The following is a 23,350-nucleotide window of genomic DNA, read 5'->3' on the forward strand; positions in this document are numbered from 1 at the left end:
CGGCAGCGGCCAGTTACGTTTGCCCCCTTCCTGCCCCTCCCTGCTCGGGGCGTCTGGCAGAGCGTTGCGCCGAGTGCACGGCCCAGCGCGGCTCGCAGCAGTCACGAGGGGCCGGGCAGTGCGGGAACCAGGAACCGGTGGCCGGTCTGGCTCCTGCTGCAGCTTGTTCCCACGCTCAGCTCCCCATTTTTGTGCCCTCCGCAAGGGCAGGATCCAGGGTCCTGGCGCCTTTGCCCGGGGCTGCCACTCGCTCTGCGCTCCCCCGAGTGCGTGTGGGCGTCACGGACCGTGCTGCAGCCGGGCGTGTGGGGCCAGAGTGGGACGTCGCCGTGTTTCAGACACAGCCCCCCCCCGGGTTCCCTGCTCACCGTCTCCACAGCCCCGGCCTCCGAGTCTCGATTCCACAGCCAGACACCTGCTTCTGATGACCGGCTGCAGCCTGGCCAGCGGTTCGGGACCCTGCTGCTCTCCCACTGCCCCTCCCATGGGGCCCGACATTCCACCCGCAAGTTCTGCTCATCCTGCCCTGGGCTCTCCGGGCCTCTCAGCCCCACGGCCACGCTCACCGTTGTCACCACTGCCAGGCAAACCACCCCCCGCGCCGGCCATGGCCCCCTTCCTCACTGGCATGGGGGCGCTTCCTTGGGAGAAGACCCGGCCCTGGTCTCCAGCGGCCTGAGCCCTGCCTCTCCAGAACAACACAACGGGGCAGGGAAACCCGTCACTCTCCTCCCCAGCAGACAGGCAGGAGGCCCCGCCTGGGGACCGCTCTGAGCGACCCCTCTAGCACCCAGCGTGCAGGAGCCAGGGGGACGGTTCTTCTGCATTCAAAAGAAAAACCATCCACGGAGCCGGTGGCGGGTATTTCAGGCAGATCCGTGTGTGACCCATAGGCGTGCGCAGCACATTTCATTAGGGTGTGCACCCAGGGAATTGTATTTTTTTTTAAAGGCGAACATTGATTGAATACTCAATCGTAAGGGACGTTATTTTTATTCATCAAACTAAAGAAACTAAAACTTGACTAAATGTATTTTTGTTTTCATTAAGAACTAAACTTTACTTAAGAAATACAAACGACAGTATGGGACATTGTACTTCGTTTGTTTTTTACATGTGCAGTTCGGCGCTTATTGCATAATACAGCGATCCAGACTCTAAAACAAAGAGCGTATCGTGTGATTCAATTAAAACGCAAAGCCACCTTTTTTTTTTTGAGACGTTATAGGTTTACTAGGTAGTCTTAAAAAAAATACCGGATACACTTCATGGGGGGGGAGGGACAAGCCGGGAGGAGAGCGGGGCTGGCCGGGAGGAAGGGGGGAGGCCGGGAAGCAGAGCTGGTGGGGGGAGAGGGGTCGGGGGCTGGCTGGGGGAGCGGCCGACAGGAAGCAGAGCTGTTCGGTGGGGGGAGGGGGTTGGGTGGAGCAGGGCTGGCCGGGGCAGATCGGGAGAAGTGGGGGAGAACCACCCGGCCAGCCAGGAGGGGGCAGGGTGGGAGGGGTGTATCAGCCGGGGGGCAGGACTTACCCGGGCAGTGCAGATCCCAGGGCGCTCCCACCCCCACACGGTCCAGGCGAAACGCGAGTCAGTCCGGCTGCGGCTCCACCACGGGCTTGGCCAGCGCAGAGGAGCACGGACCAGGCTGCCCCTCCGCCTCACACGCAACCAGGGCCCCCAGCGCCGATCGCGCCCCCCTCCCAGCCACACCCCCCGCCAGGCTTCCGGGCGCCCGGTCGGAAAACCACAAAATGCCGGACGTTGCACATGTCTGGTATTTTCTGGATTTTTTTACTGGACAGAGCCCCAAAAAACCAGACTGTCTGGTAGAAAACCAGACACCTGGCAACCCTAGGACATTAGAGTGTGCCTGGCCACACCCGGCACACCCCGTACGCACGCCAGGGGGTGGGGCGGGGCGCCGGGACTCCTGTGTGTGGCGGGGAGCCCCCACCCCTGCACCCTCATCCGCAGCCAGAGGTGATTCACAACCGGCCAGTAGAGTGGAAGGTCTTACTGCTTCTCAGCGGCACAGCGCAGCGTAGGAGCGATGTTAGCACAGGCACCGAGAGCAGACGCCTCATTCCTCTGGGCTCACGGGCCCTGAACCCCCCTTTCCTGCTCCCAGTCTCCTCTCCTCATTAGGGGAGAGACGGCACATACTTCCCCAGTGAGTCGCACCCAGCCTCCCCCGCCTCATGCAGCTAGTGCTGCAGGGCCTGGGTAAACTGAGGCACCCGCCCACCTACAGCGTCACTGTACAGCAGCACAGGGCAGTAGGATCACACAGAACTCCACAAGACAAACGGTGAACCCAACACCAGAGCAAACATGGGAGTACAAAAGGAGACAGCACCCCCGCTACGTCACACCGAGCGTGCGGCTTAACCGCCCTGTGCCTCAGTTTGCTGGCCTGTGAGATGGGCGCCTTTCTCCAAGACTTTCATAGAACCCTAGCACACTAGAACTGGAAGGGCCCTCGAGAGGACCCGTCCCGTCCCGTCCCCTGCCCGCGCGGCAGGACCCGGCACTGTCTAGATCAGGGCTGGGGAACATTTTTGTGTTGGGGGAGGGGCCTCTGAACCACAGAAAAATCAGTTGGGGGCCGCACACAAGTGAGAAACGAAAAACCCCAACCCAAGCCCTCACTGACGTGGCCCCTGACTGAGAAGGAAAAAGACCCTCCCCACATTCCCCTTGCACCCCAGAGCCTGGGGGGCCCAAGCCAGTAGGTCCTGGGTGCTCCAGCCCCACGGGGAGGTGCCAGTGGGGCTGGGCCACCAGCGTGTCCTCCCCAGTGCTGGGGGAGGGGAGCCCTGAGCCTCCGGGGTTGGATCCGGGCAAGTCGGAGGCCGCCTGAGGTTCCCCACCCCCGATCTAGACCATCCCTGACAGGTGTCTGTCTCACCCACTCTGACGTGTCTCCACTGGCCTCCCTGCTTTGAAAAACTCGGAAGAAAATGGCGGTGGCTGGTTTTCTACCTCTACCCAGGCTTCATTGGGTTGTTTTCACTGAAAACCTGATCAGCAACGTTTTCCATTTTAAACGAGACATTCCTAAATATGGGGGGGGTTGTGTGGTTTACAAACAGAACATTGGTTGGGTTCATCATCCCTCCCCCCTCCCTCCGCCCCCAAATTTGCAGCACGTCAAAAATTGTTTTTCACTGGGGAAAAACAGGGTTTGGGCAGAATTTTTTCCGCCAGCTCCGTCCTTAATGTGTGTAATGGAGCTCCCGCAGGCCTGGCTGAAAGCCATTCTGGGCCAGATGCAAGGCACATGGACGGCAGTGGAAAATTTCCCACTGGGTTAGTGTGTGACATGCCAGCGCGGGGGGCGGCCTGTGCGTGTGAAGGAGCCGTGCTAGGTCGGTGCCTGCCTCGGAGTGGGGATGCTGCGAAGGGGGCGGTCGACACTGATTGCAACCCCCAAAACTTTCCGCAACGCCTGCCTGGCGCAGAAGTCGGTTTATTTGCCAACAGCACGATACAACGGTTTCCTCTGTCTGATCCCTTCCGCTGGAACAGGTTGGGCTGTGAAGAAACAGGATACGGCGGCTTGGAGAGAAAAGGGAGGGGCGGGGGGAGATGTGGGGCTGGGAGCCCTGTTCTGAGGAGGCCACGATTCCCATGCACCTTTTCCCGGGGGTTTCCTATCACGATAAAACGGGCAGCGACCCCTCCCCCCCCCCGCTGCACTGCATGAAAGAGGCAGCCGCCGATGCAGTCAACCAAGTGCTGCTTTGCCAGGAGCGGTGGCTGTGGCGAGCCGGCCTCCCGAGTGAGGGGCCGTGGGCGGGAGACGACGTCTGCTGGAGGGGGAGGCCGAGGGACCCCAGCTTAGACGCTCTCGCTGCAGTGGGGCGCGCGGGTATCTGCACACGCACGAGGGCCGGAGCTCAGAGGAAGCCGGCAGCCGGGGGCCCTGGGACAGGGTGACTCTCCACTCCCGGCTAATCAGGCCTCAGCCCCCAGCTTTGCTTCATCTCCCGTCTCTTCTGCTGTGCGCAGGCATCAGCCACCTCCCTTCTGAACGCCCGTGCGCAGGCGAGCGTCTGCCTGGGCCACACGCCGCCTGGCACAGCCCGTCTGCGCCGCAGGGCAAAGGCCCCTGCCACTCGGGCGCGGGCCTGGGAGCCCTTCCTGGGAGCTGGTCGGCTCCTGTGCCGAGCCGCACGGCCCTGACGGCGGGAGGGAAGCGCGGGTTCGCTTTTTGTTCAGTTGCATGCGCGTCTCCTCTGCCTAGCCCGGCCCAGCGACCCAGCCCGAGGCTGGCAGGGCAGGTGCCTTGGAGACAGCGCCGGTGGGTTTTGCTCCTGGCCACACAGCGTTGGCAGCAGAGAAGTGCAGGGGAAGGTGCGAAGCGGGAGCCCTCCCTGGGCACGTGGCGGGCGCCCGGGGTCCGTGCCGAAGGCCAGGCGTGCGCAGGGGGCAGAGGAGCGCTGTCTGTGTAGCGTCGTTCCTTGCGGCATCCAGGCCCGGACGCCGCTACACGTACCGGACATCAGCTCCAAACAGCAGGAAGTTCTAGGAGAGAGCTCCCGATGTAACGTACCGGCCAGGCCGTGCGGGGCCAGAGCCCCGTGCACATGCCACAGGGCGTGCGGCGTGGGGGCTGGCTCCATGACAGAGGGACAGCCACGAGCCTCCCCGGCTCTCGTTCCCAGCTTTGTACTTGAGCAGCTGGGACTGGTCCGTCATTGGCACGGTACCGCTTGGCCCAGGGCTGGGTGCTGGAACAGCCGCACACACCCAGCCCCTCCTGCAGCTTAGCCTTGGGCTGGCTTTGGCAGCGGGGCTCTGCCCTTGGCGTGCTACGTTTCTTTCTGTCCTCCCCGCCGCGGGGCTCCAGCCAACCCCCCTGACAGTAAGAGGGCTCTTCGCACTGATACGGTGGGCGCTGGGTCGGGCCCACAAAGCCAGGCGAGAGGGAAGGAGCCCAGCAGACAGAAAACCCATCCCTGGCATGTCGCTGGGGAATCGAGGCCAAAAAACTCACAGCAAGTTTCTGCTCTTTCTAAAAAGGACCCTGTGAAATTTAGGACCCGGTTTTCAGACCCCCCAAAACCAGGTGTGCAGTTGCACGCCGACTTTGACGGGCCATTCTGGTGCACTACTGTACTCGTGCAATTGTGAAAATCTGGACCCTGATGCTCGGGGCCAAGGCCACCTCAGTGCCTAAATTCTTGGCAACCCAGGCATGTACCTTGGGTAGACAGGGCTGGCTATGACCCTGGGCTCCTGCGGAGCCGGTGTATTGCTTGACTAGTGATCTGTCCTGTCTGGGAACCTCTCCTCATTCTCCTACCTTACCGCACAGATAACCTGTGGAACTCCTTGCCAGAGGATGATGTGAAGGCCAGGACTTTAGCAGGGTTCAAAAAAGAACTAGATACATTCATGGAGGTGAGGCCCAGCAATACTTATTAGCCAGGAGGGACAGGAATAGTGGCCCTAGCCTGCGTCAGGAGCTGGGAATCGGTAACAGGGGAGGGATCACTCGATCCCCTGTTCGGTTCCCTCCCTCTGGGGCACCTGGTACTGACCACGGTGGGCAGACAGGACGCTGGGCTGGATGGGCCTTTGGTCTGACCCAGCCTGGCTGCTCTGCTCGTAAATTCCACACAGGCCAGCTGGCACCGACTGCCCCGGGCCCTTCCCCTGTTCCCCGCCCTGGGAACGGTGCTGCCCAACCTCCCGGCTCTTCCCCCAGCCGGTGTGCGCGCTCAGAGAGCTCTTCGCCCCCTCGCAGCCCCGTAGCGCGACTCCCCACCGCGAGCGTCAGCAGCCGTGCGCCGGGTTCATCGGGCCCCTGGCTGTCCCCTGCCGCTGTCCCCCGGGTTGTCCCGCCCTCGAGGTCTGCCCACACCCTGCTCCCCCCCACCTCTCCCGCCGGTGCCCAGCCACCGAGGGCTGCGTGCGCTCACCTGGCGGGGCTCTATGACGAGGCTGGAGAGCTGGATGCGAGCGGGCAGGGGGAGAGGGAAGCCCTGCTGCAGTCTCGCTGCAAAATAAAACCCGGGTGAGCGCCAGGGGGCAGAGCTATCGCCGCGGCCGTGGGGCGAAGGGGGCGCAGCCGACTCGGCCCCTCCCCTGCCCCCTGGGAGGAGGAGCAGGGAGCCCTCCGGGGGACACGTCTCGGGGGCTGCGTGCACAGCAGCCAGGGCCAGCGCGCCGGCCTGCGAGCCGCGGGGGCCGGGTCTGGAAGGGATTAGGGCCTGTGCCAGACACATTCTTTCCACTGGGTCCCCGGCCTGTCACCGCTCCCAGACGGCCTCTCTCCAGCCCCCACCCCGGCGGCAGCCCCCACACGTGGTGCTCCCGGACTCTGCCCACGGCTGCGCCGGAGTCTGGCGCCCCGCCGGCCCCGTACCGTTGATGCGCGGGATCAGGATGTTGGTGCCGTAGAAGTTCATGAGCGCCTGCAGCAGCTGCACCTGGGGAGGCCAGGAAACAAGCGTCACCTGCTGCAGTGGGCGGCCGGGGGGGGGGGGGCAAAGGGGACCTAGAACCTCGTCAGAACCGGCCAGGAGCAAACAGGCGCAGGAGCCCACCGGCCGGCCCAGGCAGGGGAGTCGCAAGGCACGTTCCTGGGAGAAAGGGGGCTCCGGCGCCACCCGACGGAGCCAGGGAGCCGCTGCGGCCAGGCGGCTGGGAGCTGAGAAGAGCCCGGCGGGGCAGCTCCGCTGGAGCCCTGGCTGGGCCGTAAAGCTGCCCTCGCCTGGCAACACCCAATGGAATGGAGGCGGTGGGGCACCGCCCCTCCCCCCGGAGCTCCCCGGGGGGACCCAGGGGTGTGAGTCACCCTCGGTAGCTGCTCCAGGCAGTGACGTGGGGGAAAGCCCCGGGGGGGGGACTCACCGAGAACGGGCCCACGTCCGAGTGCTTCAGAGACAGGTGCATCCTGCAGAGAAACAGAGACAGGCCACGTCCACTGCAGCCTGGGGGGCTCTGCTGCCAGGCCCTGCCCCCCGGGGGACCCACATGCTGAGCCCCACCTGCCAGCCCGGCCTCTTTGGAGAGTGGAATGGCCCCCATGCCTGGCAAAGCACTGGCAGACCCGCGCGACAGCCACAGGCCCTGGCAGCGACGGGCATGGCTGGACTTGGCCTTGGGCAGTGACACTCGGGTACTGTGCTGCGGCCGGGGGCGGGCGGGGAGCTGTGATACTCGGGTACTGTGGCGTGTCCAGGGGCGGGCAGGGAGCTGTGATACTCAGGTACTGTGGAGTATCCGGGGACGGGCGGGGAGCTGTGATACTCAGGTACTGTGGCGTGTCCGGGGGCGGGTAGGGAGTTGTGATACTCAGGTACTGTGGCGTGTCCGGGGGCGGGCGGGGCTCTGTGATACTCGGGTACTGTGAGGTGTCCGGGGGCGGGCGGGGTGCTATGATACTTGGGTACTGTGGCGTGTCCGGGGGCGGGTAGGGAGTTGTGATACTCAGGTACTGTGGCGTGTCCGGGGGCGGGCGGGGCTCTGTGATACTCGGGTACTGTGGCGTGTCCGGGGGTGGGAGGGGCGCTGTGATACTCGGGTACTGTGGCATGTCCGGGGGCGGGTAGGGAGTTGTGATACTCAGGTACTGTGGCGTGTCTGGGGGCGGGCGGGGCTCTGTGATACTCGGGTACTGTGAGGTGTCCGGGGGCGGGCGGGGTGCTATGATACTCGGGTACTGTGGCGTGTCCGGGGGCGGGTAGGGAGTTGTGATACTCAGGTACTGTGGCGTGTCCGGGGGCGGGCGGGGCTCTGTGATACTCGGGTACTGTGGCGTGTCCGGGGGCGGGGCGCTGTGATACTCGGGTACTGTGGCATGTCCGGGGGCGGGTAGGGAGTTGTGATACTCAGGTACTGTGGCGTGTCCGGGGGCGGGCAGGGTGCTGTGATACTCAGGTACTGTGGCGTGTCCGGGGGCGGGCAGGGAGCTGTGATACTCGGGTACTGTGGCGTGTCCGGGGGCGGGCAGGGAGCTGTGATACTCGGGTACTGTGGCGTGTCCAGGGGCGGGCAGGGAGCTGTGATACTCAGGCACAGTGGCATGTCCAGGGCCGGGCAGGGAGCTGTGATACTCAGGTACTGTGGCGTGTCTGGGGGCGGGCGGGGCTCTGTGATACTCGGGTACTGTGGCATGTCCAGGGGCGGGCGGGGAGCTGTGATACTCGGGTACTGTGGCGTGTCCGGGGGCGGGCAGGGAGCTGTGATACTCGGGTACTGTGGGTTGTCTGGGGCTGGGCGGGGCTCTGTGATGCTTGGGTACTGTGGCATGTCCAGCGACGGGCAGGGAGCTGTGATACTTGGATAGTGTGGCGTGTCTGGGGGCAGGCGGGGCGCTGTAATACTCGGGTACTGTGGCGTGTCCGGGGGCAGGCGGGGCGCTGTGATACTCGGGTACTGTGGTGTGTCCGGGGGCGGGCGGGGCGCTGTGATACTCGGGTACTGTGGCGTGTCCGGGGGCGGGCGTGGCGCTGTGATACTCGGGTACTGTGGCATGTCCGGGGGCGGGCAAGGAGCTGTGATACTTGGGTATTGTGGCGTGTCCGGGGGTGGCCGGGGAGCTGTGATACTCGGGTACTGTGGCGTGTCCGGGGCTGGGCAGGGCGCTATGATACTCGGGTACTGTGGCGTGTCCGGGGGCGGGCGTGGCGCTGTGATACTCGGGGACTGTGGCATGTCCGGGGGTGGGCTGGGCAGGGCGCTGTGATACTCGGGTACTGTGGTGTGTCCGGGGGCGGGCGTGGCGCTGTGATACTTGGGTAGTGTGGCGTGTTCGGGGGTGGGCGGGGAGCTGTGATACTCGGGTGCTGTGGCGTGTCCGGGGGTGGGCAGGGAGCTGTGATACTCGGGTACTGTGGCGTGTCCGGGGGTGGGCAGGGAGCTGTGATACTCGGGTACTGTGGCGTGTCCGGGGGCGGGCAGGGAGCTGTGATACTTGGGTATTGTGGCGTGTCCGGGGCTGGGCGGGGAGCTGTGATACTCGGGTACTCAGGTACCCGGGGCCCTGCTGCTCATGGGGACTCCCTGCTCTCTGCCAAGCCGAGCCGGCGTCTTGGGACCCGCCCCGCGGTGCCTCTTACTCGCCGAGCTGCAGGCTCCCGCCGATCCGGGTGGAGGTCACCGTAATCTTGGCCGACACGCTGCAGGTCTGGAGCGGGAGAAGGGCCATCAGTCCCCGGGGACGGGCTGTGACTGCAAGACCCGGGGCCGGGCCCCTGGCTGGTGGCCCTCTGGCCCACGCTCCGGGGGAGGAGGTCAGAGCGGCTGGGCGGGGAGGGCAGGGAGATACAGGCCACGCCAGGAGACCTGCTCCTCTCCTGCTGCGGGGTGGGGCCCAGCTCAGAGCAGCTCCAGGCCCGGCCGATCGTGGCAGGAGCCAGCTCGCTGGGGGGCGACCCGGGGACCTGGCTTAGGAAAGCTCACAGCACCGTGCGCCACGTCCCTCCCCCACCCGCAGAGCAAGCGCACTGAGGTCTGTCCCCCAGGGCCCCGGACCACCAGCCGTGCCCTACTGACCACGCCCAGCAGGAAGACGGAGACCAGGGAGGAGTTGGGCAGGACGACGAAGGCTTGAATGTCCAGAACAGGCGTGAGCGAGACGTTCCCGGGGGCCATGGTGAGGAACGGGGCAGAAGCGGTTTGAATCGTGAGCTTCATCGGCCTGTCTGGGTACTTCTTTTCCAGCTGGGGACAGAGCAGAGGCGGCCGGTCAGCCCTGGGGAAGGTGACGCCGGAGCCACACACGCTGCTGCGGCGAAGCCAAGTCCCCGAGAAATGGAACCTGTTACGGTCCAGAATCGAGCGCCACTGCCCGTCCCCCCGCGACCTTCGCCCCCGCGGCTCCAGTTCGAACTGTGGCCTCTCCTAAGCGGAAACGGCCGTGTGGTGGGACGTTCTCCTTTTTAACCCTCCCTGGGATGTGCCAGGGCTCACCTGAACTCAGTCCGGCGAGGCTCCAAGGCCGTCCCCAGCAAACCGCGGTGCCCCGCCATGAGGGGGGCAGCCCCCCCCACTCTCCGGAGGGCAGGCCACTCACCTGGGGGATGAAGGCTGAGAAGGTGGAGGTGTTCAAGTGGAACTGAAACTGCTTAGGAATCTGTAGCAGGAGAAACACAGACAGCGCCTGAGGGCCCTTCGCCCCACGGAACGGCCACGCAGAAGAGCTGGAGGCAAAATTGAGCCCCCGAGCCCCGGCTAGATCCCTCATAGGAGCCAGTCTCTCCATCAGGGAAAGGGGTCTCCGGGGTCCTTCGGGAGGGCAGCAAGGAGGTGGGGCCAGCGGGACCCCGTCTGGGCTCCTCCCCGTCTGGGCTCCTCCCCGTCTGGCCTCCTCCCCGTCTGGGCTCCTCCCCGTCTGGGCTCCTCCTCGTCTGGGCTCCTCCCCGTCTGGCCTCTCTGGCAGCCAGAGCCGAGTGGCCGCTGGAGCCCGCAGAGGGGGGCCCACCCGCGGGTGACAGACCCGGGGCGCCAGGCAATGCCCCGAGACTCCCGCGGTGTCCGGCCGGGATGAACCCGGCGTGACGTGCCCAGTCAGGCGGCGTTGTGACCGAGGTGGGCAGCTCCAGTTTCCTGCTCGCTCTGACTCCGCCGGGGGGCCGGGCGCCCCCGCGATCTGCCGTTCGTGCCTGAATTCAGAGCTGGGAGGGGACCCACAGCCGGTGCCCGGGGAACCGCCGGGCAGGGCCCAGTCTGCGAGGGGGAGAAATGCCGCGGCCACCCCGAGCCGGTCACTGCTCCGGGCCAGAGGGCAGCCTTGCTCCCAGGAACCGGGACTGACCCCTCCTCGCACACACGTCCCTCCTCCTCGGGCAGCTCATGCCCCCCCCAGCCAGGGGGTACTTGCCGTGGACCTGTCAGGATGGCTACAGACTCACCATCTGGTGCCCGGTGAGAGAGAAAACTTGGCCCGGCAGCCCCTGCCCAGTGCCCACCAGGCAGCCATCAGTGGAGTCCCTCCCGCTGCCCCATGAGGTCAGGCAAGGCAGAGACCCCCGCCCCACAGAGGGGCCGGAGAGACTCCTCCAAGGAAGCCTGTGGAGATGGACTGGAGCGGGGTCTCCGGGCCCCTCACCATGGCCTCCGTGATCTCAAAGCGCAGGGCCCCCGCCGTGTGGTACACGAAGCCGGCCGTGTTGAAGAGGTAACTGGAGGCCCCGAAGTACACCATGCGGGCAGGATCCACCGGGAAGGCCAGGGCAGGGGGCGCAAAGGGGGCAGCCGTGCGATGGGCCAGGGAGAAAAATTCACCCTAGTGTGGAAGCAAAAGCAGAGTGAGGCCGGCGGAAGAGAACAGGCTGGAGCTGGAATTCACGGCCTCAGCTCGGGAGCAAAGTGCTCAGGGGCAGAGAGTAAAAACCGGGGCTGCCCCCTGTCCCCACCCTGTACTCGCACCGGAGCGTGTTAAAACTAGCCTGGGACTGGAGCCATGTGCCCTTTGGGACAGCCTGGAGCACGTCACAGGTGGCGTTCGACTACCCCGGGCGTGACACCTGGGTGGCCTCCTCTGTGTGCACGTTTTCAGCTGCAGATAGCTCGCCGGAGGCAGAGGGGGGTTAAGTGTCTTGCCAATGGCCACGATTCCACACCTGGAGTCAGTGGCAGAGCTGGGAACAGCCCCAGAGTCCTGATTCCAGCCCCTCGCTCCTCGCACGCCCTGTCCTCTGGCAGCTGATGCTCCAGGCCCTTGCTAGGCAGACACGCTAATGGATCACACGACTGTTCTTCACGGCCCGCCCTGTTTGCCTCTCCCTTCCCCTCTCACCTTCAGGCTCACGTCCAGAGACTGGGCGGATGCAGCGGGCGGCACAACCAGCGAGTAGTCGATCCCGGCCACCTTGTCTATCTTTGCTGTGACTGCGGAACAGGAGAGACACAAATGCCAGGGGCTGAGCTGCCCGCGGAAATCACCGGGCGGGGGGGGACCCTCCCTCTCCCCCGCTGGGACCCGGGGCTGCTCTGAACACGCAGGAAGTTCCCAGGGCCCTGGGGAATTAGGGAGCCAGGTTTATCCCTTCCCAGCTCAGCGTGGAGCAAAGAGACGGGGTTTCTGTAGCTACCAGCTCCGGAAACTGGCGCCCGAGAGCCGAGCTGGGCCCTGTCTGCCAGGGCCAACTGCAGTCCCGAGCCGGGGAGCCGGGGCTGCTCCTGCACGCTCCCCAGAAGCTGCCCGGCAGAGGCAGAGCTGTGCACCCCTAGCCTGAGAGCCGCCGCCGGGGCGCAGAGGGGACGGCCTCCCCCAGGGAGCTCGCAGCCCCTTCGGGGTGATGTGGGACAGGGGCTAACTAGGGGGTGAAAAACAGCGTCCCAGGGCATGTGCCCGGCTGGTAACAACCCCACATCCCTCTCGTCCCCGTACCTGGCAGCGTCTGGAGAAAGGGCTGCAGCTTGGACTGGGCAGAGCTGGCCGCCACCTCGCAGACCTGAGGAGAGCAGAGAGGTGGCACCGTGGGGCCCGGGGCTCGCCCAGAGCGGCAGGTCCCCCTGCGGCCGTGTGGCCTGGGTCACAACGCGGGTTTTCTGCAGCCACGCTGGAAGGCCTAAAGCAGTGGTCCCCAATGCGGTGCCCACAGGCGCCATGGCACCCGCCGGGGCATTTATGTGCACCCGCCTAGTGACCAGGGCCGGCCTCAGCCATTCTTGCGCCCCGACCCCCGGTGCATGCGTGGTTCCCACCCCGGGCGTGTGGCGCATGTGTGGTAGCCCCAAAAGGTTGGGGACCACTGGCCTAAAGTCTCCTCGGCAGGCGGACAGGCAGCAGCCGGCGGCTGTCCTCACCTTCCATCCTGAGGGCGTTACCCGCGTGTCGCGCCAGGCTGTGAGGGGAGACCCGTCCCAATGGCCCCCGCTGTCCCCAGACGCAGACACAGAGCTCCAGGGGGGCAGAGAAAACGCAGCTGAACAGCATCTCGCCCGGCAAGAAACGGCTCATCACTGGCTGGGGTGGGGACCCTCGCTCCATGACCATGTCACAGGCCCCCGGGATGTGGCTGCTGTCGAATCGACTGTGCGCGGTGTGAACCGATCAAGGCGGTGGGCTCGGATTGGTCAGGCAATCCTGCGACCGTCTCTTCCGACTGGCTGGGAAAATGGCGGTGCCAGGACCGGTTGCGGTCGAGCGAAGCCGGGCTCGGGGGTCGCTTTCGAAATCGGGGCCCAAAGGGACGTGCTCGGGGAACCAACTCCAGGACTCAGTCCCCTGCTGGGAGCTGCCAGACCTCGGGGACACCGGGCTGAGTCCCCCGGACGGAGCGGATCCTGCCTGGCCCGCGAGCCGCGTGCCTGGGCCGCTGGGAGTGGGGCGCGCCGGATGCCCGGTGTGAGCGTGCAGCTGTTGATCATTAATAGAGATTCAGAAGGATCTGACTGGGAAAGTCGCAGTGGGAGCTTACGCCCGAGTCTGCAGCAGGGTGCAGGCGGGTGCCCATTTTGGGAAGGTTACGCCCGAGGCCTATGAAGGGGGGAGCGTGGGTGCCCCTAGAACCGGGGGAGGGGAAGGGATCCTTTCCCACGGGAAAACCAGCCAGGGGCTGCACACAAGTGAGAGTTTGTGCGCTCCAGCCCCACGGTGGAGTTGGGGGGGGGCTGAGTCTCGGGGGCCGGGGCCAGGCTAGCCTGAGGTCCCCCAGCCCTGCCCTAGAGTGTGTCACTGTGGGTAGCACGCCAGGCAAGCTCTTCACTTCGGCCCATGCCTGCAGGAGCCACTAGAGGCAGGACCTGCAACCGGCCGGGTATTAGCCTGGCCCCTGGGGTCAGGACACGCACCCGCTGTGAGGGGGAGACCGGTTCTCGCCCCTTTGCACGACAGGTAGGGATAGGGGAGCAGGGTGACTGCCACCCCACTGTGCAGACGGCACATGTCCCCGCGGGGGTGGGGCCCCAGAGCCTGGCCGAGACCGATGGGGGCCGGGAAAGACTTGTGCGTGCGCACCAGCGAGTGCCGGCGTGTCAGGGGAGCCAGCCCGGCAGGGGAGAGAGGTTAGCTCAGCCATGCAGGGTGCGGGAAAGTCCCCGGGGGGGCGAGGAGTTAGGCTGAGGCAGGGTATAGCCCCTGTTCTACGGAGGGAAAACAAAGCATCTCCGTTTGTCTACACGGGCGTGTTTTGTCGCCCCAAACTGCCTCTTGGTGACGGAACAGTGAGAGCGTACACATTACAATGCAACTTTTGTCGGGAGGGGGGACACACCCAGTTTTGGCAACAAAAAACTTCCACCCCTGTGAGAGACTTTTGTCACACACACACACACCAGCCCCTCTTTTATTGTTGACAAAGAGCCAGGGTGGACTCTGCTGTGTGTGTTATGGGGAGATCTGGCTTCCGCTAGTATCCCACACTGCCTGCCCTGATGGCTCTGCTCAGCGTGTTGTGATCTCTGCTGCCCCGCAGGCCTGCGCCTGGTGTATTTTTCTGTGACGCTTTGCAACACTGGTCTCCCCGTTACATGGCTCAAAGCTCCCGACTCCTCCCGCCCCCCACGTCCCGCCCACCCCCCCCACGCCAGGGGCTGGAAGCCCAGCCAGAGAGCAAGTGCACATGGACAGGGCCCATTTGGGGACAGTGTCTGGGCTGCAGGAGAGGCGACCGCAGAGAGGGGACCGCTAAAGAGCTGGCGTTCTGGGCTCCTGGCCCAGCATACCTTTTTTTCCATGGTCTTCTTGAAGCTGGACTCAATCTTCTTGTGAAAGAGATTGTACAGCCAGCTAGGGAGAGAAACAGCACGGTAGACCTGTGTGCCTGCCCCCAGCAGGAAATCAGAGCAGCATTTCCTTGGACGGAGGCGATGCTGGGGACCTATGTGGCCAGGGGGCCGACATCCCAGGGGCTACGTCGACACTGGCATGAATTTCCGAAAATGCTTTTAACGGAAAAGTTTTCCGTTAAAAGCATTTTCGGAAAAGCGCGTCTAGATTGGCAGGATGCTTTTCCGCAAAAGCACTTTTTGTGGAAAAGCGTCCATGGCCAATCTAGACGCGCTTTTCCGCAAAAAAGCTCCAATCGCCATTTTCGCTGTCTACACTGGCCCTTTTGGGCAAAAGTCTTTCGGAAAAAGACTTTTGCCCGAACGGGAGCAGCATAGTTTTTCCGGAAAGGCACTGATGATTTTACATGAGATCGTCAGTGCTCTTCCGGAAATTCAAGTGGCCAGTGTAGACAGCTGGCAAGTTTTTCCGGAAAAGCAGATGATTTTCCGGAAAAACTTGCCAGTCTAGACACAGCCAGGATGTTTTGGGTTCAGCCTTCGCTGCTGTGCTTGGCTTTAACGGGAGGGCATGTTTGCAAGGGGAGGGGCTGGTCACACATGTGCACACACCTTCGGAGAGAGGCTGCAAACACGCCTCCGAAAGGGACAGCGCCCTGGGGCAAATTCAGAGCTGGTGCAAGATCATTCCGGCTTGTGATCTGGTGATTGATTAAATGCATCTTGGAGCAACCGAACTCCTGGGCAGGCTCAGAGCTTTTCCTTAATTAGCCTCTGTGCGCAGCGCTGGGCCAGTAACCCCGGGGGTCCGCCTACCCGCAAGCATTTTGCGGAGGAATCATAGAATCACAGAACACTAGGACGGGCCCTCGAGGGTCATCAAGTCCAGTCCCCTGCCCTCGTGGCAGGACCCAGCACGGTTTAGATCATCCCTGCCAGGTGTCTGTCTAAGCTGCTCTTAAGTCTCTCCAGTGATGGAGACTCCACAAGCTCCTTCCACAACTTATCCCAGTGTTTCACCCCCGCCAGTTGGGAAGTTTTCCCTCGCGTCCAGCCCAACCCTCCCTTGCCGCAGCGTAAGCCCCTTGCTCGCAGAGGCGGAGTGGGAAGGGACGTGCCGACTCCAAGAGGTGGGGAGGCAGCAGAGCGGGGCTGAAGGGAACCCAGGCCCCCGGAGGCCCGCGCCGGAGACAGCGAAGGGCCGGTACGTACCCAAACCGGCCGGAGATGCGCACCCGCACTCTGGCGATGTGGGCCCCGCACTCCGAGAGGGTCACCGCGGGCCGTCCCGCGGGGTCGCTGCCCAGCCTCAGCCCAATGGTGATGGAGAGACCCTCCACCTTCAGGTCAAAGGAGCCGCTGTCTCTGCTACGGGGAAAGACCAGAGGGGGAGGGGCCGCGTGTCAGCCGGGGGCTTCCCTACCCCACCCCCTGCATGCCCCGGGCTGGTGGCAATCCCGGGGCGCTGGGTGCGGACGAGGGTCCCTCCCGCTTCCTCACGGCAGGAACTGGGGAGCGGGAAGTAACCCGCAAGGCCCCCCCTTGCCGGCCTGGCAGGTGCATCCACCGGCTCAGAGGGGCCCCCGGCCGCCCCATGTTCCCCGGGAGCCATTTCAGCTGAAGAGGCAAAGGGGGAGAAGCCAGCGGGACACCCCTGCACCCGCACCCCTTCCCCAGGGGCCGAGCCCTAGCTGGCTCTGGGGTCTGCCCCCCAGGGGATGGTGGGCCTGGCCCTTCTCTCGCTGACGCTGGGTAAATCAGGAGCAACCCCAACGGGCTGCCCTGGTGTGAGGCGCATCACACCCCGATGCCCGGGGAACACGACAGTGGGGCGGGAAATGGCCAGGCATCACAAGTGTGTGGGCATCTGTATGTGTCTCTGTCTCTTCCTCTGTGTGTGTGTGTGTGTGTGTCTGTGGGGGAGGGGGCTTACACACGTGGAGTGACTGTGTGTGTCTCTGGGTCTGTGTCCCTGTGTGTGTGTGTCTCTGTGTATGTGTCTCTGTGGGGGGGGGGGGGCAGTTACGCACATGGAGTGACTGTGTGTGTCTGTGTCCATGTGTCTGTGTGTGTGCCCATATGTGTATGTGTCCGTGTTTGTGTGTGTGTGTATGTGTCTCTGTGTGTCTGTGTCCGTGTGTCTGTGTGCACGTCTCTGTGGAGGGGTTTATACACGTGGAGTGACTGTGTGTGTCTGTGTCCACGTGTCTGTGTGTGTGTGTGTCCATGTGTGGGGGGTGGGTGTGGGGGGGGTGTGGGTGTGGAGGTGTTTGTATGTGTATGTGTCCATGTGTCTATGTGTGTGCGTGTGTGTGTGTCCATGTTTGTGTGTGTGTATGTGTCTGTGTGTGTGTGGCCGTGTGTGTCTGTGTGCGTATCTCTGGGGGGGGGGTTACACACGTGGAGTGACTGTGTGTGTCTGTGTCCATGTGTCTGTGTGTGTGCGCGCGTGTGTCCATGTGTGGGGGGGGTGTGGGTGTGTGGGTCCGTGTGTGTGGGAGTGGGGCTGTTTGTGTGTGTGTCTCTGTGTCTGTGGCCGTGTGGTTGCCCACGGGGGCCGAGTGCCGCAGCGCGGTCCGAGCCAGCCAGCTCTTACATGAAGCTCTTCTTCACCCTCCACTTGCCGGTGAGCTGGGCGAAGGCGTTGGCGATGGAGACCCTGAGGCCCACGTTGGGGAGTGGGGCGATCTGCGAACTCGGCAGCTGGAAATCGCGCAGGTTCAAGCTGCAAGAGACGCCAGTTCCCTCAGCAGGAAGCGTCCCCGGGCAGACAGGCGCCCTCGGCCCCCGGCCACCTGCCCCGCACGGGCCCAGGGCCGGGCAGGCTGGGGGCGCGCTCCTGCCCCCTCTACACGCGAGGCGCTGGCGGGGCTGTCCCCTCCCCCCTTCGGCCAAGCTGGGCGACCTCGCTGGTGTCCGGCGGGCTGGGGTGGGCCGGGGGAGCTCGTGCGTGTCCGCGGCAGGAGCTGAGCTGCCTCGGGGCGCTGCGGAGCCAGGCAGGAGCTCGCTGCGCTGGGGGCAGGTGTCCCCGGGCTCCGGGCCCCCTCTACCTGGCTCTGACTGGGCGTCTGCATGAAGGGGTCAGCAAATCCCCCTCAAGTCATGTCCCCCCCCCGCTCGCCCCCTTGCCCCTGGGGACACGTCCCCCCGCCCCCCAAGTGGGGCCGCCGCCCGGTCTCACCTGTAGAAGGAGTAGCGCACCCTCCCGAGGATCTTGACTTTAGAGGAGCCCGAGAAGTCCGGCAGCTTCAGCTTGGCCAATTCCTTCTGCAGGGCAGCGACGCCCTCCTGGCGGGCTGCAGGGACACGGGGGGCGTCACCGGCTGGCCCTGTGCCGGGAGCTGGGTGCAGCCCTGGCTCGCGGGCCTCACGCCAGGAAAGCGTCACCCCCAGCTCGTGACGGCCGAGGGGACAGGAGCCGGGAAGCAGGGCCACTGGCTGCCACGAGCTCTAATTCCGGCTGGGGAGCCTCGTTCGGCATCACTCTGCCGCCGTTTGCACCTGTGCACGGCCGCCGTGACACTGGTGTCCACCAGGCCCCCGAGCAGCGGGCTTGCACGTGGACCAGTGCACGCTGCTGCACGAGGCTCCGCAGGGCCGGGCTGGGCTCTCGTGAGCTCAGGGCAGGGACCGGTGTGGAGCTCGTGCACCCACAAGCCACTGGACCAATCCAGTGCGAACTGCTTCTCCGGCGGCGTGTTTCAGCCCGGAACACGCTGCCTGTGCGCTCGGCTCTCACGCATCCCCCACGCAGAGCTGGTGCCTTGCCCCAGGGGAGCGAGTGGCCTCGCCAGCTGCCCAGCCCCGGGGGCTGTCGGGTTGGCACATGCACGGAGCTGGGGGCCAAAGGGCACACGGCGAGGTCCCCAGCCCCACAGAGCGCACGCCCTGCCCCCACGCACAGAGAGAACACGGGGAGGGCTCGGCCTGTCAGCCACGTGCCCCGGAGAACACGCCCGGCTGGATGCGCCTTCCAAGTGCCCCAGGGAGCCATCCCCGCCCCGGAGGCTGCCCCAACCGGGAACAGGTCCCAGGACTGCTCCCCACAGCCGGGACAGCACCTGGCTTTACGGGCTCTCAGCCGTGTCCGGCCGCCCGGCTCTGACGGATGCCCCTCGCGAGGCATTTTGGGGGGCGGTTCGCCGGCCCCCCCCGCACCGGGCCCCGACTGAACCAGGACCTACCATAGTCCAGGCCCTTCACAGTGATCCTGGCCACGAAGCCGGGGTTGGCGGCCCGGCTGAGGAGCAGGCCGATGGCCAGCACGGAGGCTGCCAGGGCCAGGCGGGGCGCCGCCATGCTGCCGGGGGTGCAGGGGGGCCATCCCGCCGGGCTGCAGAGGGTTTATAGCCGGGCGGGAAGGGGAACTGAGAGCAGGTGCCCAAGAAGCAGGAAGTCACGTTCGCATTCCTCTGGGGTCGGCCCCACTTGCACAATTCTCCTGCTCCGGGTTCCTCTTCCTGGGGCGGGGGGGAGGCTCGGCCCCGGGGCAGCGCCGAGCTGGCCCTGGGGCTCTCTGCTCCCTGGCCCGGGGCTGGCCCCTCCCTTCCTGCCGGTCGCCTGGCCCTGGCCCCTGCCACGACAGCCCTGCAAGCCCGGGAGGGCAGCTGGGAGGGTGTCCGTGGAGACCAGGAGAGGCAGCGCCCTGCCAGCCTCAAACGCCCCTCAGTGCCCGGGCACCCGGAACAGGCTGCTTGCTGGCTCCCGGGGCAGCCTGATGCAGGCAGGGGCTTGGCTCCGCTTGCTTCCTTGCCCCGTGTTCTGCCCGCTCTCTGCTGGTTCCCAGGGAGCAGCCGGCTCTGGGCTGGGGCCGGCTGGGGGCTGCTCGCCCACATTTCTCTGGGCATTTGCTCTCTCGCTGGGATTAGGTCTCAGCTGGAGTCTTGTGTCCAGTTCTGGGCACCACGTGTGACGCCGAGTCGGGGTTCCCCCAAATCCTGCAGCCCCGTAGCCGCAAGATCAGTCTCTGCCCGCCAGAGAACAGAGGGGTTATTGCTCCTCCAGGACACAGCCCAGCGCAGACGTGACGTGGCTACAGGAGTCTGGGCCAGGATGCCTCAGACCCCTTGAGTTAGGGGGTCCATCACCCCCTACACCTCCAGCCCTCAGCTTAGGCTCACCCCCTCCTGTTTCCCAGCCAGCAACTGCCCCTTCTCTGGCAGCCTCCCTTCCTTTGTCCCCTGCCTGCCCTCAACCGGTCGGAAGGGTTGGGTCTTTGCCTACTTGACTTAAGGCAGCCGTCCCGCCGGGCAGAGCTACAGGTACCGGCCAGTAGGGGTCACCCCAGCCCACACAGCCACCAGTGGTTGCCCGGAGGGTATGGCCTGCCCACCACATCGCACCATGGCTCAGGGAAGAGGTGGAGAAACTGGAGAGGGTCAGAGAAGAGCCACACGAATGATGAAAGGTCGAGAGAACAGGAGCTGTGAGGGAGGCTGAAAGAACCGGGCTTGGTTAGTTGGGAAAGGAGGCGGCTGAGGGGACAGGAGAGCGGTTTCCAAGTATCTAAACGGGTGTCAGAAGGAGGAGGAGGGAAAATTGGTCCCCTTGGCCTCTGGGGATAGAACAAGCAGCAAGGGGCTGAAACTGCAGCAAGGGAGGTTTAGGTTGGACGTTAAGAAAAACGTCCTGCCTGTCAGGGGGGTTAAACACTGGAATAAATTGCCCAGGGAGGTCGTGGAATCCCCATCCCTGGAGATATTGGAGAGCAGGCTGGACAGACGCCTGCCGGGGATGGTCGAGACGGTGCTGGGTCCTGCCGTGGGGGCCGGGACTCGATGCCTTTCGAGGTCCCATCCAGTTCTCGTGTCTGTGATTCTATGATCCTGCCAAGGCCCCTGGCCGGGATCAGGCCTCCCAGTTACGTCTCCCGCCGCGTCCCCTCTGCCCGTCCCTGGAGGCTGCGCCTGAACCCGGCTCCGGGAGCCAGTGGCCAGCCGGGGCCTCGTGGCCTGGCCTGTCGGCCTGGCGTGAGCATGGCAGGGGGCAGGGGGCATGGCGGGGATTAAGCCTGTCGCTCTGGTATCCCCCCCTCCCAGGCCCTGCAGGCGTCGGGGTGGGGGGTGGGGGGCAGGGTCAGACCCTTTCTGCTCACTGCCTCTACGGGAGGGCGCTCTGGCCGGCTCCGGCCCGGCCTGCCTTTGCCTGGGGAGAGGCCTGTCCAGTCCAGGGGGTCGTTCACCTCCCTGGTGGCTCCTGCTGGAGGAGAGGTCCCCCCCCATTCTGAGGGCCCCTGCTAGATCAGAGCCCCCCGTTGCAGCCACGGCCGCTGTGCATGGCCCCTGCCCGGTGTCTGTGGCCCCTCATGCCCGGTGCACAGCCGGCTGGCAGGGGTGCTAAGGGGGTCGCTGCAGGCAAGAGGCCTCGTCCCACGTCCAGTCTCCGCTGAAGAGCCGGGGGGGGAGACGAGGCGAGTTCGCAGGGAGTCGGGCCAGCGGGTAGCACGCTCCTCCCCCGCCCTTCCCGTTAGTCCTGCTACCCCATGCCGGGCCGTCCAGCAGCCCCCAGGGCTCTCGTGGCCCCCAGCCCAGACGTGGGGCCCGAGGGGGTGGGGAGGGCGCAGGCGGGGCCCGGTGAGCCCTGGCGGGGGGGCAGGCTGCAGGAGAGCGGCCCTGCCCCTTCCCAGAGCAGCCACGTGGGGAAAGCTGCAGCCTTGAACCCAAGCTGCAAATGTCCCCCCCACACCCCCCGCAAGTAGGCTCTGAGGGGGGCCTTTGCCTCAGGCTCACTCATGGGCGGTGGGTGAAGGCCCAGCTGGGGAAGGCAAGCCCCAGCCCCGCCCCTTCTGCCTGAGGCTCCGCCTCTGAGCCAAGCCCCGCCCACCTCAGCCTGATCCTGTCTATCGGGAGGGCCGAGGGGCCCCGGCCCCATCCCTCCTCGCCAGGGGGGGGGGGGGGAGCGCTGCTGCACCACGGCCCTAGCCCTCCCTGGGAGCTGGGGACCGAGCTGCTGCACCGCGGCTCCAGCGCTCCCAGGAGCCAGGCGGGTAGGCAGGTGTGGGAAGGCAACTCCTTCCCTTGCCCGCAGGACGGGCCGCCCGTGGGCTGCAGCCGGGCAGAGCTGAGCCGGAAGGCGGCCGGAGGGGGAGTTAACGGGTTCTTCGCCGGGGGACCCTCCAGCCAGGCCAATGGGGGGGTGCAAATTCCACATCGGCCGGAAAGTTTCTGTTTGGTGGAGCAACATCCTCCCTTCCCCGTCCTCCCCCCAAACGACATCCTGGAGGCAGCTCCTCTCCTGGCAAACCACCAGGGGTTGGCGCGGCCGTGAAACCTGGCGGCTCGCACGAGTCCTCGGCCCTTGCACAAGAGGCTGCGGCTGGCTTTGTGCAGAAGCACGTTTCCAGGGCCTGTGCCGGGCTGTCCCTCGCACAACGGACAGACCCAACCGAAGGGAGACGAAATCTGTCGGGAACATTCAGTTCCCCTTTTGTGGCGAGTTCCAGGCAGAGCACGGACAGGGCGCCGCTGTGTTCTCTGTGGCGAGTTCCAGGCAGAGCACGGACAGGGTGCCGCTGTGTTCTCTGAGTCCCGGGGAGCACGCCGGCCCCGGAGGCAGCTCCCCTGAGCTTACGGCTGCTCGCAAAGGAAGACCCCCAGCGAAGCAAGGGTGCAAGAGCTGGGGGTGCTCGGTGACCTAGGGCCCTGTATTTTGTGGGTGCCAGCTGCCTGCCAATGTACCACTGCTCCCCAGAACACACACGCAGCGTTATCCCGCGGTGGCAGTGCTGCCCAGGGGGTCTGGCCCGCTGCGGGTTGGGGCCCAAGAGGCTGGAAACCCGCAGCCAGCGTCTATTTCGCCTGCGTTTGGAGGACCGGGCCCCCGTGGTGGGGAGCGTGCGAGCAAGCTTGCAGAACCTGCAGAACCGGCCGGCAGTGTTCCTGCTTTGGGGTATGTCTACACTGCCACCCTAGTTTGAACTAGGCATTCGAAGTTGCAAATGAAGCCTGGGATTTAAATATCTCGGGCTTCATTTGTATCTTGCCAGGCGCCGCCATTTATAAATCCCCGTTAGTGCGGACTCCATGCCCGTGGCTACACGCGGCACGGAGTAGGTACAGGCAGTCCCCGGGTTACGTACAAGATAGGGACTGTAGGTTTGTTCTTAAGTTGAATCTGTATGTAAGTCGGAACTGGCGTCCAGATTCAGCCGCTGCTGAAACTGATCAGTTTCAACAGCGGCTGAATCTGGACGCCAGTTCTGACTTACATACAGATTCAACTTAAGAACCCCAGGCTCTGCGGCTTTGCTCTGCTTTGCTCCCCGTCCCCCTGGTCTGTAGACCAGGGGGACGGGGAGCAAAGCAGAGCAAAGCCGCGGAGCACGCGGGCAGCTGACAGCCCAGACGCGTCTGGGCTGTCCGCTGCCCCCGTGTTCCGCCACTTTGCTTCCTCTCCCTGGTTTGCTGGAGACCAGGAAGAGGGAGGGCCCCGTTCATAACTGTGGATCCGACATAAGTCGGATCCGCGTAACTCAGGGACTGCCTGTAGTTCGAATTAGGCTCTTTAATTTGAACTACCGGTACACATCATTCCACTGGCCGTTCCACGAGGAGTAACGGTAGTTCGGATTAGAGAGCCTAATTCGAACTACCTACTCCGTGCCTCATGTAGCCGCGGGCACGGAGTCCGAACTACCGGGGCTTTAAAAATGGCGGCACCCGGC

General features: G+C 64.8%; 1 protein-coding gene across 1 annotated transcript; it reads right to left on the reverse strand.

Moving 5' to 3' along the window:
- Positions 1–3,453: 3,453 nt before the first annotated feature.
- LOC102446184 (bactericidal permeability increasing protein) lies at positions 3,454–19,070 on the reverse strand. The gene is made up of 15 exons (XM_075900811.2): positions 18,873–19,070; positions 17,870–17,984; positions 17,285–17,413; positions 15,901–16,056; positions 14,626–14,689; positions 12,347–12,410; positions 11,753–11,844; positions 11,063–11,239; positions 10,028–10,087; positions 9,508–9,675; positions 9,072–9,139; positions 6,862–6,904; positions 6,374–6,437; positions 5,928–6,004; positions 3,454–4,527 (listed from the first exon to the last, which is right to left on the reverse strand). The coding sequence occupies exons 1-15, from the start codon at positions 18,985–18,987 to the stop codon at positions 4,489–4,491; spliced, it is 1,431 nt and encodes a 476-aa protein (XP_075756926.1). The 5' UTR covers positions 18,988–19,070; the 3' UTR covers positions 3,454–4,488.
- Positions 19,071–23,350: the final 4,280 nt, after the last annotated feature.

The sequence above is a fragment of the Pelodiscus sinensis genome, chromosome 17, assembly GCF_052426305.1.
Source record: "Pelodiscus sinensis isolate ZL-2025 chromosome 17, ASM5242630v1, whole genome shotgun sequence".
NCBI classification, from domain to species: Eukaryota; Metazoa; Chordata; order Testudines; family Trionychidae; genus Pelodiscus; species Pelodiscus sinensis.

Excerpts from the sequence above, each read along its gene's own strand:
- LOC102446184 (XM_075900811.2), bottom strand. The coding sequence starts at position 18,987 with ATGGCGGCGCCCCGCCTGGCCCTGGCAGCCTCCGTGCTGGCCATCGGC. Across the intron at positions 17,414-17,869 it reads GTGCGCTACTCCTTCTACAG|CTTGAACCTGCGCGATTTCC; the intron begins GTGAGACCGGGC and ends CGTCTCTTGCAG. Across the intron at positions 6,005-6,373 it reads CCTGATCCCGCGCATCAACG|CGAGACTGCAGCAGGGCTTC; the intron begins GTACGGGGCCGG and ends TTTATTTTGCAG.